The 15,831-nt window shown below is 46.6% G+C and overlaps 1 protein-coding gene across 4 annotated transcripts in view; it reads left to right on the forward strand.

Moving 5' to 3' along the window:
* The window catches only part of FRMD4A (FERM domain containing 4A), a 209,551-nt gene that overhangs the window by 69,877 nt on the left and 123,843 nt on the right, over positions 1 to 15,831 (forward strand). For all 4 annotated transcript variants that reach the window (XM_041413402.1, XM_041413400.1, XM_041413401.1 and 1 more), the window contains exon 2: positions 12,757 to 12,822. In XM_041413402.1, the coding sequence (XP_041269336.1) occupies positions 12,757 to 12,822 (66 nt within the window). The remainder of the gene's footprint in view (positions 1 to 12,756; positions 12,823 to 15,831) is intronic.

Raw genomic sequence — 15,831 nt, forward strand, 5'->3', positions numbered from 1 at the left:
TGAAAATATCCTGGAAAGCTGCAAACCAAAAAGAGGTTGATATTCCCATTTTGGCTAGAGAAATCCTTTTGTATGTACACTTCCACACGTAATGCCTAACATTTTGACAACGGCTGTTGGGCCTGCCAACCCACTAGGCTCAGGCTCTAGTGTTTGGATTATTTATTTATTTTTCTTCTTAGAAGTCTCCAGATCTCCCAATCAAAATAAACCCACCCTTGTTTGGGTTTCCTGGCCGTGTGGGATTGAACGTGGCTGCAGCTGTACCACACACACTGTAAGCACTGCTGGCATCCCATCCTTCCCAGCTGAAATGGTTCATGCAGGGAAGTGCTTGCAGATAGTGGAGCAGCCACGGGCTGACCCTGGCTTTATGCAGGACAAGCAGGGGATGGAAAGCTGCTGCATCAAGTGAGCAGCTTGGAAAGGCAGCACAAAATCTGAAGCTAAAACGTGGCACCTGTCCTAGAGAGGGAAGTGTGCATTGAGCTTTTTCCACATTTAAACACGGTTTTGTCCTCGCTGTGCATGGGGAATGTCTGTGCTGGCTACCCCCAGCCAGGGTTTTGTGAAGACACTCATCATCCCAACACGTGGCTGCCACGTGTGTGCTCACACACTCATTTCCTGGTGAAATGGGGCACGCAAGGGGACAGGGATGATTTAGGGGATGTGTAATCAAGCACAGTTCTTCCTTTGTGCACACACACATCCTCCCCCAGAGTGGAAGTGTGCTGGAAAATAAATCTGGAAGGTGACTTCCACCGTCTGCTGCAATTCTGGACTGCAAAATCCAAAAGAGAATGAAGCTCTGTCTGAAGTGGCCTGGGCTCCCTGGGATGCTTTGCATCCCTGCTGGGGTGGTTGTGCAGTCAATGGAGGTGTCACCTGGGCTTGTGCTGCAGGAGGTGGTGGGAACTAGGAGAAGAGACTTGCTCCTCACCAAGACCAGGGAGAACTGCCTGGAAGCACTGACTCTGCTTTGCCTCTGTTGCACCATGGAATGTGCCTTCTGGAGTGCTGATGGCAGTTCTGAGGGAAATCTGCAAATCCAACAGTGCTGGGCTGTGTCCTCACTGTCTCAGTCCCCTCTGACAGGCACAGCTGATTGTGTACATGGCAGAAGGCTGCTCCAAAATGGGTATTGAGTCTATTGAATCCTGGGAGCTTAGGGCTTAGGGGTATCAAATCCAGCTGCTGAGTTTGCAGACATTGCATCAGGCTGTTGCCTCTTCTTTTCCCATCCTTGACTCTTCTGCATTGATTCTTCACAGTACTGAAGAGCTGCTGAGTTTAGTTCCAGAAAGGAGCATCCTTCCCTGGCTCTTAAAAAGCAGAGGCATATAGTAAAATATTGGTTTGTGCTGAAGTGTTCATTTCAGGTCTCTCCTATGCAGAGGTTACAGATTGTCCATATTTAGTATGTCGTGAGATGCCCTGATGCAGAGATGACCCGGTCTTGCTGCACCAATAGCAAAAGAATTCTCAATACAGGGGTGCAATATCCTGGCATTAGTCAGGCAGTGAATGGGGGTATAAAAGCACAGCCTGTGTCCTGAAAGTAGTTTTCCCTGCTTGAGCCCTGAGTAGGGCTAGTCTGAGCTCTAGTCCTCACCAGAAACACAAGTGTTCAGCATCAGGAGCTGTCAGGGCTGGAGAAAGCAGGTTGGACCCCTTCATACCCCTGATCCAGGGTGTGCAGCTGAGCCCTGGGAGTTGTCCCAGCCCTGCAGCCCTGCCCCACTCAGCAATGGGTGCACTGGGGAGCAGAGTGGGGGCAGAAATCATCAAACCAGACTTCTGCAAGCAGGACTGTTTTCTGAAAACACCTGCATCTCTGAGGATGAGTCAGCTGCTTGTCATCTGAATGTGCTCCGCATCTTACCCCGTCCTGCCCGTGAAACCCAGCTCTGGGGGATGGTCCCACCCTGCACTGACCCTGCCAGCTGCTGCTGCTCAGGCAGAACTGCTGGCAGCTGCCCAGCCTGGGCACAGCCACAGCCCTGGCTCTCCACATCAAGAGTGTGTCAGACCTGCTGATTAGCAGTGGCTGGAAACAGCCCGGTGACATATTTTCCCACTGGAAGCATATCAGTTCTTGGAGTGTTATTCAAAACAAGAAGGGGGAAAAAAAACCAACAAAACCAACAGTTCTGTACACAGATTAACATTTTGCCTTTTTTTTTTTTTTTTCCTTTCACATCTCCCATGACTTTTGTAAGCGTGTTTTCTATTATGTGCTATATATAACACTGCTCAGTGCTCTCCATTGACCTCTCTGTTACAGCACCTGAGTGATGCAGTGCCCAGTGCCTTGGCTCCATTGATCAGGCCAGCACCACTCACACCTCCCAAGGCTGAGTGATACAGTCAGTACAAAACACCCAATGAGCACTAAAAGGACACTTCAAGCCATAAATCTTAATTTGTCCTTTAAAAATATTTCACACATACTATCACTTCCACTGCCTTGGGTCACTTTGGTCATCTTCCTATGAACCCACATTGATTTTTTTTCCCTCTGGCAAGTCACATTAGTTTCAATAGCAAATAAATTGTCCTGTTTTCTTCTATAACTGAACGAAACCTCCTGTGAATGTGTTCCCAGAAGACTTGGATGCTCTCATGTAATTACACCCTGTCTGCATGCACAAACAAGTGATATCTGGAACATTTTGCTGAAAGTATGCCACGTTTCAAGTGTGAAACTGTACAAAAAAATTAAAATTTTATGTGTGTTTACAAGGAATTTAACACATAGGGTGTAGGAGAGATTAACAGACATGATAATACCTTTGGGAAAAATAATAATAATAATAATAACATATTGCCATGTACTTTATTGCCACATGGTCATTATCCTATGATGACTCACAGTGCTTGCTGCAGAATATGGTAGGGAATGAACCATAAGGTCACCAGGAGTTCCCACAAAGAAGCTGATGTGACTTATAAAGGCTTCAAGCTCCTCATTGGTAAAGGATTTCCCTCATAGATAATTTACATCATTTTCCCTTTGTGTCCTTTGTGCAAACAGAGTGAATACAGAGCTCTTCCAGGGGAATCATGACCCTTCCAAGGCATATCTTGGTTTTGTTGAAGCACAGCTATGCTCAAAAGTTGATGAAGCACCTATCCCAGGAGCACTCTGCTTGTCCTTGTGCAAAGACACCAGAGATCCTTTATCCTCTTTCCCTCTGGGCCTGCCATTTTAGCTCTGCTGTTTATATTTATTTCTTTGGGCTGCATTAGGGACTGGCAACTCAAATGATGGATCACAACTCTCACATGCAATGTGCAAACATGGGATGAAAGTGCAGAACTTGCCTTAGAGGGATTATTATCCAGAAAATAAGTTCACCCTGGGGGAAATACAAAAAGAAAAGATCACCAAATAAAGATGTTCACGGAGTTTGGCTGAGTGGAGTTGGATCAGGAGAAGTTTATGTACAGGGCAAGTTATTTTGGGTGTTAACTTGGAAGTTGGCAGCAAGACAGTTTGTCTACCTGTTGTCTTATTAACAGAGGTATGAGGGGGACTATTTTTGCAATGGTTTTTTTCTTGTGATAGTGGCAGTTTTTCAGTCTTTGGGCATTCCTTTGGCATGCAGAGGAATAGCATAGTCTGGATGAGCAGTCCCAAGGCCTGTAAGGTGGGATGAGGCTGTGGGCTGCCCTTGCCATTCCCCTTCCACTTCCCATAGGATGCAGCCCTTTGGCTGCAGTGGTTTCATTTGGATCCAGTGGTTTCACCAGACCTAAAGATGCCCTAAATGTGAACAGCTCATCATCTGCTCTGTAAGAAGTGTTGGAATTCTGAGCAGGACTGCAGCTCTTCCTCTCTCACCAGAGCTTGGTGTTGGCTCCAGGCGGGAGCTGATCTTCCAGGGTGGTGAGGCTGTGCAGGGAAGTCTGCTGGGAGAGGATGGAAGACCCATCTCCTGACTCATTCAAAACTCATCTGCCTGACTGCTGCCAGCAGGGAAGAGCCCCAAGCTGGTGGGAGGAGGAGCAGCTGGGCTGCTCTTTTGCACTATTATTTATTTATTATTTATTTCCTTACTCATTGCTGGGTGCAGCCAGCTTGCTGCACGTGCAGAAAGGCTGTAGGAGAAACGTGGGCTTCCCAAGTAAAAGTGGAGGAGACAGCTACAAGATTCCAATTTGAGGCAAAGTTTTAACAGCTCTGGCATGTTCTTGACCTAGAAATGCTGTCCCCAAAGCAGGTGGCCATGTTGAACCACCTGCACAACTGACCAGCTGAGTCAAGGTTTATCAAAACACACTTCTGCTGTGTGCAGAAGGTGTTTCAAATCTGTGAGGTTTAGGACATCTGTGATCAGTAAATACTCTAGACTAAAAATAATAAATAATACTGAAGACTGTGTAACCTCCCTGTGGTCAGCCTCTGGTCCAGAGCTCAGAGGATGCTCTGACCAGACATATCAAAACTCCTACACTCTCCACTCTCCACTCCTGCCTTGTTGGGGCTAATTACTTAATTGTTCATAATTCTTTATTATTATTAGGGGGATAATTCTTGGAAGCTGGTATATTTTTATAGGGGCAAATGGTTTATTTCCTTGCCAAGAAAGGGAAGGGAAAGAGTTACAGGGAGTCAAACATAGTAAAAAGTCTGTGTTGGGAATGCCCTCTCCTCCTGCCTCAACATCAGAGGGCAGGGAGGGTGCAAGAATTTCTGCTTCCCTTTGTATTTGGACAGATTGAGATCTGTATTATTTTCAAGAAAGAAAACAATACGTGACCTAAGCCAGCACAGCCTCCATTCTAGCGAGGAAGCCGGTCTGTCCAGGAAAGGGCTCTCTTATCTCAGGATATCACTGAAATCAGGCTGTGGGGCCGGCAGCACTCAGAGCAGTAATTCAGCATCTGTGGGTAATGCCCTGCTCGGTTTAAAACGTGGTGGTGGAATTAGATTTCATTCTGACTACACGGCTCAAGCACCAAGTGTTTCGAGGTTAAGACGCAGCATTCCCGGCTTTAAAGTTCGCCTGAGAGTTATTGCTTGATGTTGTAAATGGACTTAAGGACCGTAGGAGACGGTTTTTCATTTCAGCCCTGATACAGTAAGCCACTTAAACACTTGCTTATGTCACACTGAAATAAAGGGGATTTATGGACACAGCTATGGGCTTTGCTGAATCAGAGCATTTTTGCTGAGTGCTGTTTTGGGGAAGCATGAAAAATAACCTGTGCAGATGTCCCTGGGTGATGCCGACCCGAGCAAGGCTGGAAAGCACTGCGTGGAGGAAGTGAGGAGCCCCTGGGTAGGCCAGGAATTCTTTTGTCAGCTCCTAAGACAAAACAGGGAAGTCACCAGGTCACTCAGCCTGCAGCTTGCCTTAATTTTTGTCCCATCGCTCCGTGTCGGCATCCACACAATGGCAGGGTCGCGCCATCCGTCCCAGTGGTGCTTCTGACAGGGTGACACCACGGCTGACACTGTCCCACATCCCTTCTCCAGGAGGGCTCTTGCTTTCTAATTCATGAAGCCGTTCACTAATCCATTGGAAAGGACATTAATTTTTCAAGGAGTGGGATAAAGAAGCTCGCAGGGAAAGCCAAAGGCCTCGCACGTGACACATTCCTCTGGTGCTATCAAACCTGTGGGAGGTGCTGCATCATTGTCAGCTGCTGTTTTCTGGCCACTCAATCCAGCTGTGGACTGTGCATGTATTTCAGAGACTCAAAGCACTTCCATAGCTGGGAAACCCACACTGCTTTAGAAGGTGAAGTCTGGTTGTGCATCAGCCATTGGCTGCTTCTCTTCATAGCACCATTGTCCATTCCTACAGCATATTTCTGTGGTCCTTCTCAGCTTCAAAGCTCCATTTGCCACCAAGTTCCTTTGAAATGGAATACTTAAAAGGTTGTTCCAGTTTATTTGAATATGCAAAAAGTCTCTGTATTTCAGAGGCTCAAAGCTTCCATAGCTTTAGAAGGTGAAGTCTGGTTGTGCATCAGCCATTGGCTGCTTCTCTTCATAGCACCATTGTCCATTCCTACAGCATATTTCTGTGGTCCTTCTCAGCTTCAAAGCTCCATTTGCCACCAAGTTCCTTTGAAATGGAATACTTAAAAGGTTGTTCCAGTTTATTTGAATATGCAACATGTTGGTTTTCTTACCAAAGTACTGCTAGAAGGTGACAAATGCCTGAGAATAGAGCTGGGATACCCTTCCCAGGGGAAAATACAACTGGCTTACAGCTAACCTCTCCTGCTCCAGAGTACCAAATAGCTATTCCCATAAGAAATAATAGCATGAACAAATTTGAATGAAAAAGTGTTGTCTAATGGGTTCCTACTTCTTCATACCCAATTCCTGGAAGTGTTCAAGGCCTGGTTGGATGGGGCTCTGAGCAACCTGATCTAGGGGGTGGCATTCCTGCCTGTGGCACAAGGGTTAGAACTATATGGTTTTTAAGGTCCCTTCCAACCCAAACCATTCTGTGATTCTATATTGCTTATTTCAGAAAGCTCAGCTCATGTTCTGAACTGTGTTGCTGACCTTGGCAGACAGGACAGGCTACATGGACCTCTGCTCACAAGCCAGGAGTAATGGGCCAAAATAAAATCATTTTTCTGCCTCTTCAAAAAAACAGTAACACAAACTGTTCACCATTTACCTAGGAAAGACTTGTGGAAATAAATAGTGGAAATGAGGACTGTATTGAGAAATAACAGTTTCTCCTGTCTCACATCCTCAGAGCTTCAAGCCACTGAGGCACAGGTGCCTCAGATATTGCCCATTTCAGTGAAAAGGAAGAGCAGGGAAGTGAGTATGTGTGAGGGCCTTGGGCTTGGACCAGGGGATGGCATGAGCAGTGCTGCAGACCATGGTGATGTGCTCAGCAGTGCGGGGCAGTGGGCAAGTCCCATGGCTGGGACAGATCAACCAGATTTGCACCAACACATGTCTTCCTCCTCTTCATTAGGTATTTTTCCCACTGAGTCACACCTGAAGGACCAGATTTAAGCATTGGAACAGGTTTTCCAGGGAGGTGGAGTCACCATCACCAGAAAAGTTTGAAAAAGGTGTAGGTGTGTCACTTCACAATATGGTTTAGTGGGCATGATGGTGTTTGGTTGAAGGCTGATCTTGGTGTTCTTGGAAGTCTTTCCAACCTTAATGACTCTGTGATTCTATGACTGCAAACACAGGCAAACCCCAAGGGCAGAGACCACCCAGTGCTCCTCCTCCTCTCATGTCCTCCCTCCCAGGTCCCCATCAAGGGTCAGCCCTGTGGCTCAGCTCTTTGCAGACTTATATCCATTCTCATCCCAGCCCCCATCAGTAACATTTATTAGGTGCAGATGCAGACCAGCAACGGGGAGGATGCTCTGCAAACACCTGGCATTAAAAGGAAGATAGTCCATTCCTCTAGGGTCTTGAAGTGTGAGTGTAGGACAGGAGATAGCAGATGGACGCAGGCACATGAAGAGGCAGTGCTGGTCAGTGCTGCAGGCAGCTGCTTGCCAGACTGGCCCCAGTTCAGCAAAGTGAAGTGCTGCCACATGCACAGAGCTGTGCAGATGTCAAAAACACACTGCTTTTCCTCTCTCTCAACAAGCTTAGGAGTTGCCAGGATGAGAAGGCGGTAAGAAGTGGTCAAGTGGGAGCAGGATGTTTAATCTGAGAGTTTACTGTAATCAGTGGGCTGTCATCTCTCCCTATCTCCTTTCAGCAGCTCTGTCCAAACAGTGGACAGAGTGACACAGATTTTTGTGGATTCAGCACAGTAATTGCCTCCCGTACAGGCAGCGAGCGTTTAGGAAAGATTGTGCCTCCAATTATAATTTCTGATGTGATCCAAGGAAGAAAACACTGTATTCTTCTTTATTCCTGCAGTCACCGGCTAATGAAACGTGCCACAGATATTTATAGAACTGACATTGTAAATAGCATTTGCATTTGGTGCCTTTGAGTTATTTAGTGTGACAGTGCTTTCACCAGGAGGGTTTTTTCATTTTGAAAGGGAAAGGTTCTCTTTGGAGCTGTTTCCTCCCATCGCCTTGGCTGTTTGTGTTGGATGGAGCAGCTCTGTGGGCAGTTGTGATAATTTAGTGACAAAGTGTTGGGTGTACAGGGATTAGCTGAGCGTCCTGAAGGTTTTGGGGCTGTGTCACAGACAGTTTATGGGATTCTCTGAGACAATGTTTGAGTTACAGTGAAGATGAATAGAGAGGAGGGCAATCATCAGAGCACTTCTTGGCACAAAGCAAAATAACCGCCAGCCTGCCTTCCCTAGGAAGCCCGTTGTGTAAATATTTGGGTAGAAACCTCCAAACGAGATTTAAAGTCTTGTGATAAAGGTAACTAAAACGTCCTTTCCTTGAGAAAAACAGCTGCAATTCAGAAGATCCCATGAGTAACCACAAGACAGATTTCCTTTCTGTAGCATCTCTGTATTAAACAAACATATATGTCAGAACTTGCTGTCACTGATGGACCTCAAAATGTTTTGCAAAGGTCTGGATCAGTTTTTCTGTCCTCGAGGTGCAGAAGGCAAGGAGCAGAGAAAGAATGCATGCCCTCTGTACAGTCAGCCCTCCTGCAGACTGCTCCAGCTCCTCAGCCACACAAACACATTGCTTCAGGTCTTCACGTGCCTTAAAAGCAGTATCTGTGTTTGGGTATTGAAGATATATTATCTTTACACACTCACATATATAAATGACAGAGCTTTTCAAAAGCACTCATGCTCAGTAGTACTTCAAGCTTGGGGTAGGTCATTCTGCATGTGCAGGCACTAAAAGAAGTGGCAGATTTTCAGAAAAAAAATGTGAGTTACCGAGCTGTTTTGGGTGGGGAAAAAATGTGTTCTGCATTTTGGCACAAAGTTTCCATCTGAGCTTGTGTTAAGTCTGGTCCATGAGATGCTCATGGCCCATATTCACACCCAATGCATGCAGCTCCCTGCCATATGGGTGAACTGTTAGCACTCAGGAGTGAGTAACACAGTCCCACCTCTTCACATGTCTTGAGAAGCTTTGGAAATCTGAGGGATTGGTGTGGATGCAGCATCCTGGCAGAGCTGCTGCTGAGTGAGCAGGGATAGCCATGGAATTCAACTAGGAGCTGTCTCATCTCACTTGAAATGTTTGAGTGTTCTCTCGGCCTTTGAGCATCAAGGGCATCTCAACTGTTAGCCTGAACTTGGCTTTTTAATTTCTGGAGTTAGGGAAGAGGGGTCTTGACCTCCAGAAGGAAAGTGGGGGACTGTGTTGGTACAGGAAATCTCACTGAGCTCACTGTGAAAACCAGGACTTGATCAGGACTGAACTCCCCTGTTTCCCTGCCACATCGAGTTCCACTTCTGTCAGGAAGTCTGCTCAGCCATTGTTTCTTGTCCCTTTGCTGGGATTTTGCTTTTTCAAGGTGAAGGAAAAGCTATGCCTTGGTGCCTCTTAGTTCAAGTTCCTCCTAGCTTAGTTCTCCCCTCCTTCTCTGGGTAAGAGCCTTGGGAAAGGAGAACCTCAATTCAGTCCTGTGGCCTCCCTCCATCCAAACTCTGGTACTCTCACCTCATTTTGGTGACCTCCTGCTCCCATCCACAGGGCTTTGGTATTGATTTCCCTTCTCTGCTTGCACAGGGAAGCAGAAAGCATTCCCTGCCTGGTTTTGCAGGAGCCAGCAGCAGCCCCACGCATGGCAGAGCAGCAGATAGTGCAGAGCAGCCAATTTGCACAGTGTCAGAGGCAGCATCTTTTACCCAGACAGGCTGTGCTAAATCAGGGCCTTCTCGCTGTGCTTTGAAACGCTCCTGTTTCTTGCTCTGACGAACTAGCAGAGTTTGTATTGATCCAACAATGCAAAAAAGCACATAATATGGGCTTCAGACACCTGGTGGAATAATAAGGCAGAAAGGAGGGAGGGCAGGGCCATCATATTTTAGCTTATATCAAGTAGGAAGCCTGTCTCTACCTTCTTTTCTTTTCTCCTGGAAAGCACTGCTCATTTCTAAGGCAAATGAAAAGCCCCGTGGCTGGAGGAAGGAAACGCTGTAGCAGATCTCCAACCTGTGGACCTGCTGAGCTTCAAGGGATGTTCATGAAAGGCCTTTCAATTAGTCAACCGTCATGTGCTGTATTTCAGAGCTTTGCTTTATTCAGATATTTATTCATGTTCCCAGCTGTTTGCATTTGGGATTTCTTTTAGCAGTGAAAGCACTAAGGGGTTATGAAACTCCAGGCTGGAAAAGCACAGAGAGCTAAAGAAGCTCTGCATGGGAAGAAAGCACTTTGCTGAAACACTACAGAACAAAGTCAGACATCTCAGAAAATGTTCTCTCTTCCCCCTTTCACCTTCTTTTATTCATATTTCAACTTTGTTATAGCCAGTGGAGCATAACACACGAAAGCAGGGCTGTGTTCCCATCCCTGCCATCGCCACAATGAACTCACTGCTTTATCTCTTGCCTTGGGTAAACTCGTATGAAAGCTGGAATATCAGTGCATATTCCCCATCTTGGAGATGCAGTGGATATGTAACAGTAAGAGAATGAGGGAGATGTCAAAGCACAGCTCAGGCACTCAGAGTTTTATCTGCTGGGGAAGCCCAGTGAAGGAAGCTTGCAGTTCCCCATGCCTGTGTGAACATGACACACCACTCTTCCAGGCAGGAGAAACCACTGCAAAGCCCTTCTGTGAGCCTCTGGCATAGTTTTACAACTGAGCTGAAAGCTGTTTAATAGTGAAAAATCTAGCTCACCAAGTAATACACCTTAGGAGAAGCCATATTTTGCATAATATTTCTTACTGTAGGAAATTCTCGTAAGACAATTTATTGCCATGGCGGTAACTGGTTGACATTTATGAGAAGCCTTGTTTTACAAGGCTTTCCTCTGGATGCAATGCCAGGGCTCCAGTTGTGCTGATGGAAGAAAAGAAGGAAAGTGATGTTATTTGGCATGCAGGATAGAGGCGTGTTGATGTGAATAACAAAAAGGGGTAAATTCTGCATGAGTCGCATGGGATTGTGCCTTCCAGAATTGTAAATTGTGGATGAGTTGAAGGGAAAAGCTCATTTTGACAGAAGTTTTCTCATAATGAACTGTGCATCTTCAATGGTCAGCTTAAGGTTCAACAGAGTTGTTGGAACACTAGAATCTTTGTTTTGTGGAAGGGGCTGGGTAAGATTTGCTTCAATCTGGCACCAGGAAAGGGAGAGATGGATGTGGAACAGAGCTGTCAAGAGGGAGGACAGAAGAACCTAGAAGAGGCTGATGGGCTCCTCTGCTGAGAGATAGCAGGATGAAGGTGATACTGCTGGAGATGGCTGAGGTTGCAGATCCTGTGGCAATGGCCGCACAATGCCTGGATTTTTGAATGGGCAAAGTTGATGGTGGAGCATCCACCACTGCCTCCTGGATGCCAGCACATCCAGCCCCATCAGCTGATTGGGGCAGCTGATTTTTAACCCACAGAGCTGAAGCAGAAAGCTGAGCTGTCCTCAGTTAACCCCCCAAGCACACTTCCCACTCTCTGCAAGGCAGCTTTGTCTCAGGGGCTCAGCTTGGCACTGGTGGGAAGAGGTGATGGATGAGGGCAGGAATGCCCAGGATGCTGCAGCACTTGTGTCTCCAGCAGCCTGTGACCACCCCCTGCCAATATCCTGTGGACTCTCTGCTCCCTTCTGATGATAATTTAGGACTCACCATGGCAAGCAATATTATTAAATTGAGCTAGGGATCCATGCAAAGCACAGGAAGGTACCTTGGCTGCAGGTGGTGGGTCCCTGGGGGGCTAAGCTGAGCTCTGGGGCTGTGCTGGGGCTGTGCCAACATGGGTTCAGGTGTGGGTGAGTGTTGTAGGGTGAGCCCACACTGGGGGCCTGCTTGTGTGCTGCCTAAGTCGTGCTGAGAAAGGGATTTTCAAGAGCTAAAGAGGCTTAAGGATGCCCATATCCCATTAAAAGATAGGGGGATTGTGCTTGTCTCTGAAGGGCTTTGTGGGACTGAGCTGGGATCTGTAACTCCGCGAAGCGTAGTTGCTCCTCACTCACGGTGCTCTGTGCAAGAGAGGGCTTGATGCACTGTAGAGCAGTTCTCTCAGACCACAGCCCATTTATTTCGTAGGACCCCAATCTGTGGACCTTGGAAATCTCATATAAGCCTTGTACACATAATAGTTTTATTGGTATTATTTGTTAACTGTTGTAATAAACTGCTGGTGTGGAAGCACCTTTGGACCAGTACAGCGATGTCAGAAGTGGCTCCTGTGGTACAGCCTAAGTAGAATACTCCAAGTAGGACAAGCCCATTTCAGGATTCAGGGCTGAACATGCCCCTGGTGCCACTCCAGGGAGCAGCATCAGCACAGCCCAGGGAGGAGCCTGGCTCCACAGTCCCTGTGGCATGGCTGGATCACTGCAGTTGAGGGGCTTGGGGAAACTTTCCTGGATGTCTCTTCTGCCAGCCAAGCCAGCTGCAGAGCTGGAGGCCTCAATATGAAACATCAGGGCCCCTGTGCTGCAAACCACCCCCTGCCCTACCTGTCCACACTGGAACACCCTCCTCCTGGTACCAGACACCGCTCCACGACACCTACCAGGGTGGCTTTTCTTTTTCTCCTTCCAGCCTTTTCTTTACCCTGGTGCCAGAAGAAGGGGGATTAATTTGAAAAGAAATAAGTAAACACAAACCAAAAGGACTGCACCAAACAAAAGGCTGGGGGAAGCCAGCAGGCACGTGCTAAGCTGTGACACCTGACACATGTTCCTCTTCTCTCTTGCAGATGACAGAGGGTCGCAGATGCCAAGTGCACCTCCTTGACGACAGGAAGCTGGAGCTCCTTGTTCAGGTAGGAACTGCGCATTTCATCATTTGATAGTTTGCTGCAGCCATGGGTTTTCACCAGGGTGGGGAGAGTGGAGGGTTTTCAGCTGGTTTTCTCAGCAGCTTCACGCTGTGATCGCCTGCAGAGTTCAGGGAAGCTGCAGTAGTTCTGCCTGGGAAGGATCTGCAAAGGCATATCTGTGGGAAGGAATAATTCAAGACATATTTTTACTTTATTCTGTCCCAGTCCCTGCCAATGAGATAGAAAAGCACCTCTGGTCATTTTTGACACTGCTATTATATCTCTTAACTATGTTTTTGAGGCACTGCTTAGCTATGAGAAATGCATTGCCTCTGCTTAAAATACCTCCAGCTTCTCTGCTTGCCATCCCAAATTGCTGGGCTTCAGTGCTGGGCTCCACTAGAGGGGATTGTGCCCATGCTCCCAGCTGCACTGGGAATGTGGTTGGCAGCAGAAGATGCTGTGGTGGTCATGACACAGGCAGGGATTTCTTGCAGGTTTATGTGTCAAACACAAATATGTATTTAAAATTCGTCCATGTTCCATCTGCCTTATTTCTTACTTTTGAAAAAAAGAAGGAAGACTGGAAACAATGAGAATCTGGCGGTGGCTTGGTCAGGATTGGCTGGTGAAAGCTGTAGCATCCTCCACTTTCCTGACAATTTTGGCTCCTGTCTCAGAGATCCCCAATGGGTTAACAGCAAGAATTAGAAGAATGTCTTTCCTTTTACAAAGGCTTCCACAGGCAGCCAAAGCAGCAGGAAATGAAACTTCCCATAGCACCCAAATGCCCTGGCTACAGCTGATAAGATGGGAGGGGGGGCAGGATCCTGCCCAGCACCGGCAAACCTGAATGGGGATGGCTGGAGGGGACTTGAATCGCCGGAAGCACCTTCAGCCTCACCTTCTGGAAAGCTACTTAAAGATGCCATTACAAAACTGTTAATGGGAAACGTTTTTACAGCACATAGTCATCTAGGAGGTGAAATCCCTCAGCTGCCCCTGACACACAGTGTGTTCAGAGAGTGCCTGGATAACCGTGAGTCAGGCCAGGGGTGGAACGAGAACAGCTAAATCAGGATGACTAATTAAAACAAAACACCATACCAGTGGTCCCCACATAGGCTGCACCAGGTTCTCTGATGCTTTGCAGCTGGCTGGGAGGAAGTTTAGTCACCTTCATCACAAGGACACAGCACTTGGCTTCCTATGTCATCTAAATGACTTTTCTAATTTTTCTTAGTTCAATTAAACATTAAAATGGACTATTGGAGAATAGCTTTGCTAAAGCACTGCTCAGTATATTAATAATCACAGCTTAAAATATACTGCAGGAAATCTATGTGAGCTGCCCTGGCCAACCTACTTATTTGGGGTTTGATCAATGACACTAAAAAAACACAGGAAGATGACAGCCAAGAAGGCTGCTGTGGGAAAATGTGTCCACTTCCAAGGGAGCAGAAATGGTGTCACGTGATATTATGCTTTTTTAAGTGTTTGATCACACCTCCAGTGGAATTCCTTGTAATCAATAGAGGAAGCAAATTGCTCTCTAAATCACACTAACTAGTTTGCAAGTGACCCATGGTTGAATTTTATTAGTACAACAAATCGTTTTGCTGTTTTCAAGTAATGTGTGAATGGGGGAAGCCAGGAGGGTGACGATGAAAAATTCATGCCCAGAAAAAGCAGTAACCTCTGTTGCATGCAGTACTCAGACCTCTGAGTTCCTCTGTGCCCCCATATGTACAGGAATGTCCACTGAGGCATCTCAGATGCTTTTCTGGCTCAATGACAATGTTAGGTAGCTTCTAGTCAGGGTGAAATCACTTTTAGGTGGAGCAGATGAAGAGAAAAGTGGATGTTTTGGACTTGAGTATGTCTCCAGTATTGATTCTCTTTGCAGACATGGGCACAACACTTTGGTTTGCCTGCCTGTAAAGCACAGGCAAAGCCACCAGCATTGGGTGGTGCTGGAGCTGCTGCACTCAGCAGGAGTGGGCTGAGGTTACCAAGATGAGCAGCTCTTTGTCCCGGTGGAATGAGCTCCCTCTGGGAGCAATGTGCACTTTGCTAGGGGAAATCTCACCAGCTGACCCATATTGTTTGTGTCTTATCGTGAGATTTCAGATAAAAATTGTTTTGTAAGTTCTGATCACGGTTGTTTTTATTAGTGTTACCTTATCTTGTAGCTGAATTGAACTAGAAGCTGTAAATAAAATGTTCATCCAAGCCCAAGCTTCTGGCTATCACTTCAAAGCTGTATTTTTCTGTGGGTGTCTTGCCATGGGCTGGAGCAGAGGGCTGGTTTGCTGGGTTTTATCATGAAAGAGGTTCCTCTATAGATTTGTTGGGCTTCAAGATCTAGACCTGCATTGGCTTGAATTGCTCAGGAGTCAGTCTCTTAAATTCTCATGTGAAATTTCCTCCTTTACACCAGCCTCAACCTTTCTTGGAAGCTTTTCCACTCCTGTGAGAGTTTAGGAAAGAGCACTGGTAATCAGTAAATTTGATTTCTCTCCACGGGTGAGATCAAAATAACAGCCTAACCCAGATCTGGCTTTACATCACCTTTCAGTGCTTGTGTGTGTGATATCAGGTGCTCTGCCTGGGGAAGGGTTCAGGGATCCTGCTGCTGTATTTTCATAGAATCACAGAAAGGTTTGGGTTGGAAGGGATCTTAAAGACCATCCAGCTTCACTCCCCCTGCTATGGGCAGGGCCACCTTTCACTAGAACTGAGTAAAGAATTTCTTCCTAACACCTAATCTAAATCCCTCCTTTTTATTTTCTTTTTTTTTTTTTTTTTTTTTTTTTTTTTTTTTTTTTTTTTTTTTTTTTTTTTAGTTTAAAACAATGCCCCCTTTTCCTATCTCTATCTGCCCATGGAAAAAGTAACTCTCCCTCTTTTTAAGAAGACTCCTTTAAGTGCTGGAAGGTTGCAGTGGGGTCTCCCTGGAGCCTTCTCTTTTCCATGCTGAACAACCCCAGCTCTCTCCTCTTTTCTTTGTGG

The sequence above is a fragment of the Onychostruthus taczanowskii genome, unplaced genomic scaffold (assembly GCF_017590055.1).
Source record: "Onychostruthus taczanowskii isolate IOZ18803 unplaced genomic scaffold, ASM1759005v1 scaffold41, whole genome shotgun sequence".
Classification (NCBI taxonomy): domain Eukaryota; kingdom Metazoa; phylum Chordata; class Aves; order Passeriformes; family Passeridae; genus Onychostruthus; species Onychostruthus taczanowskii.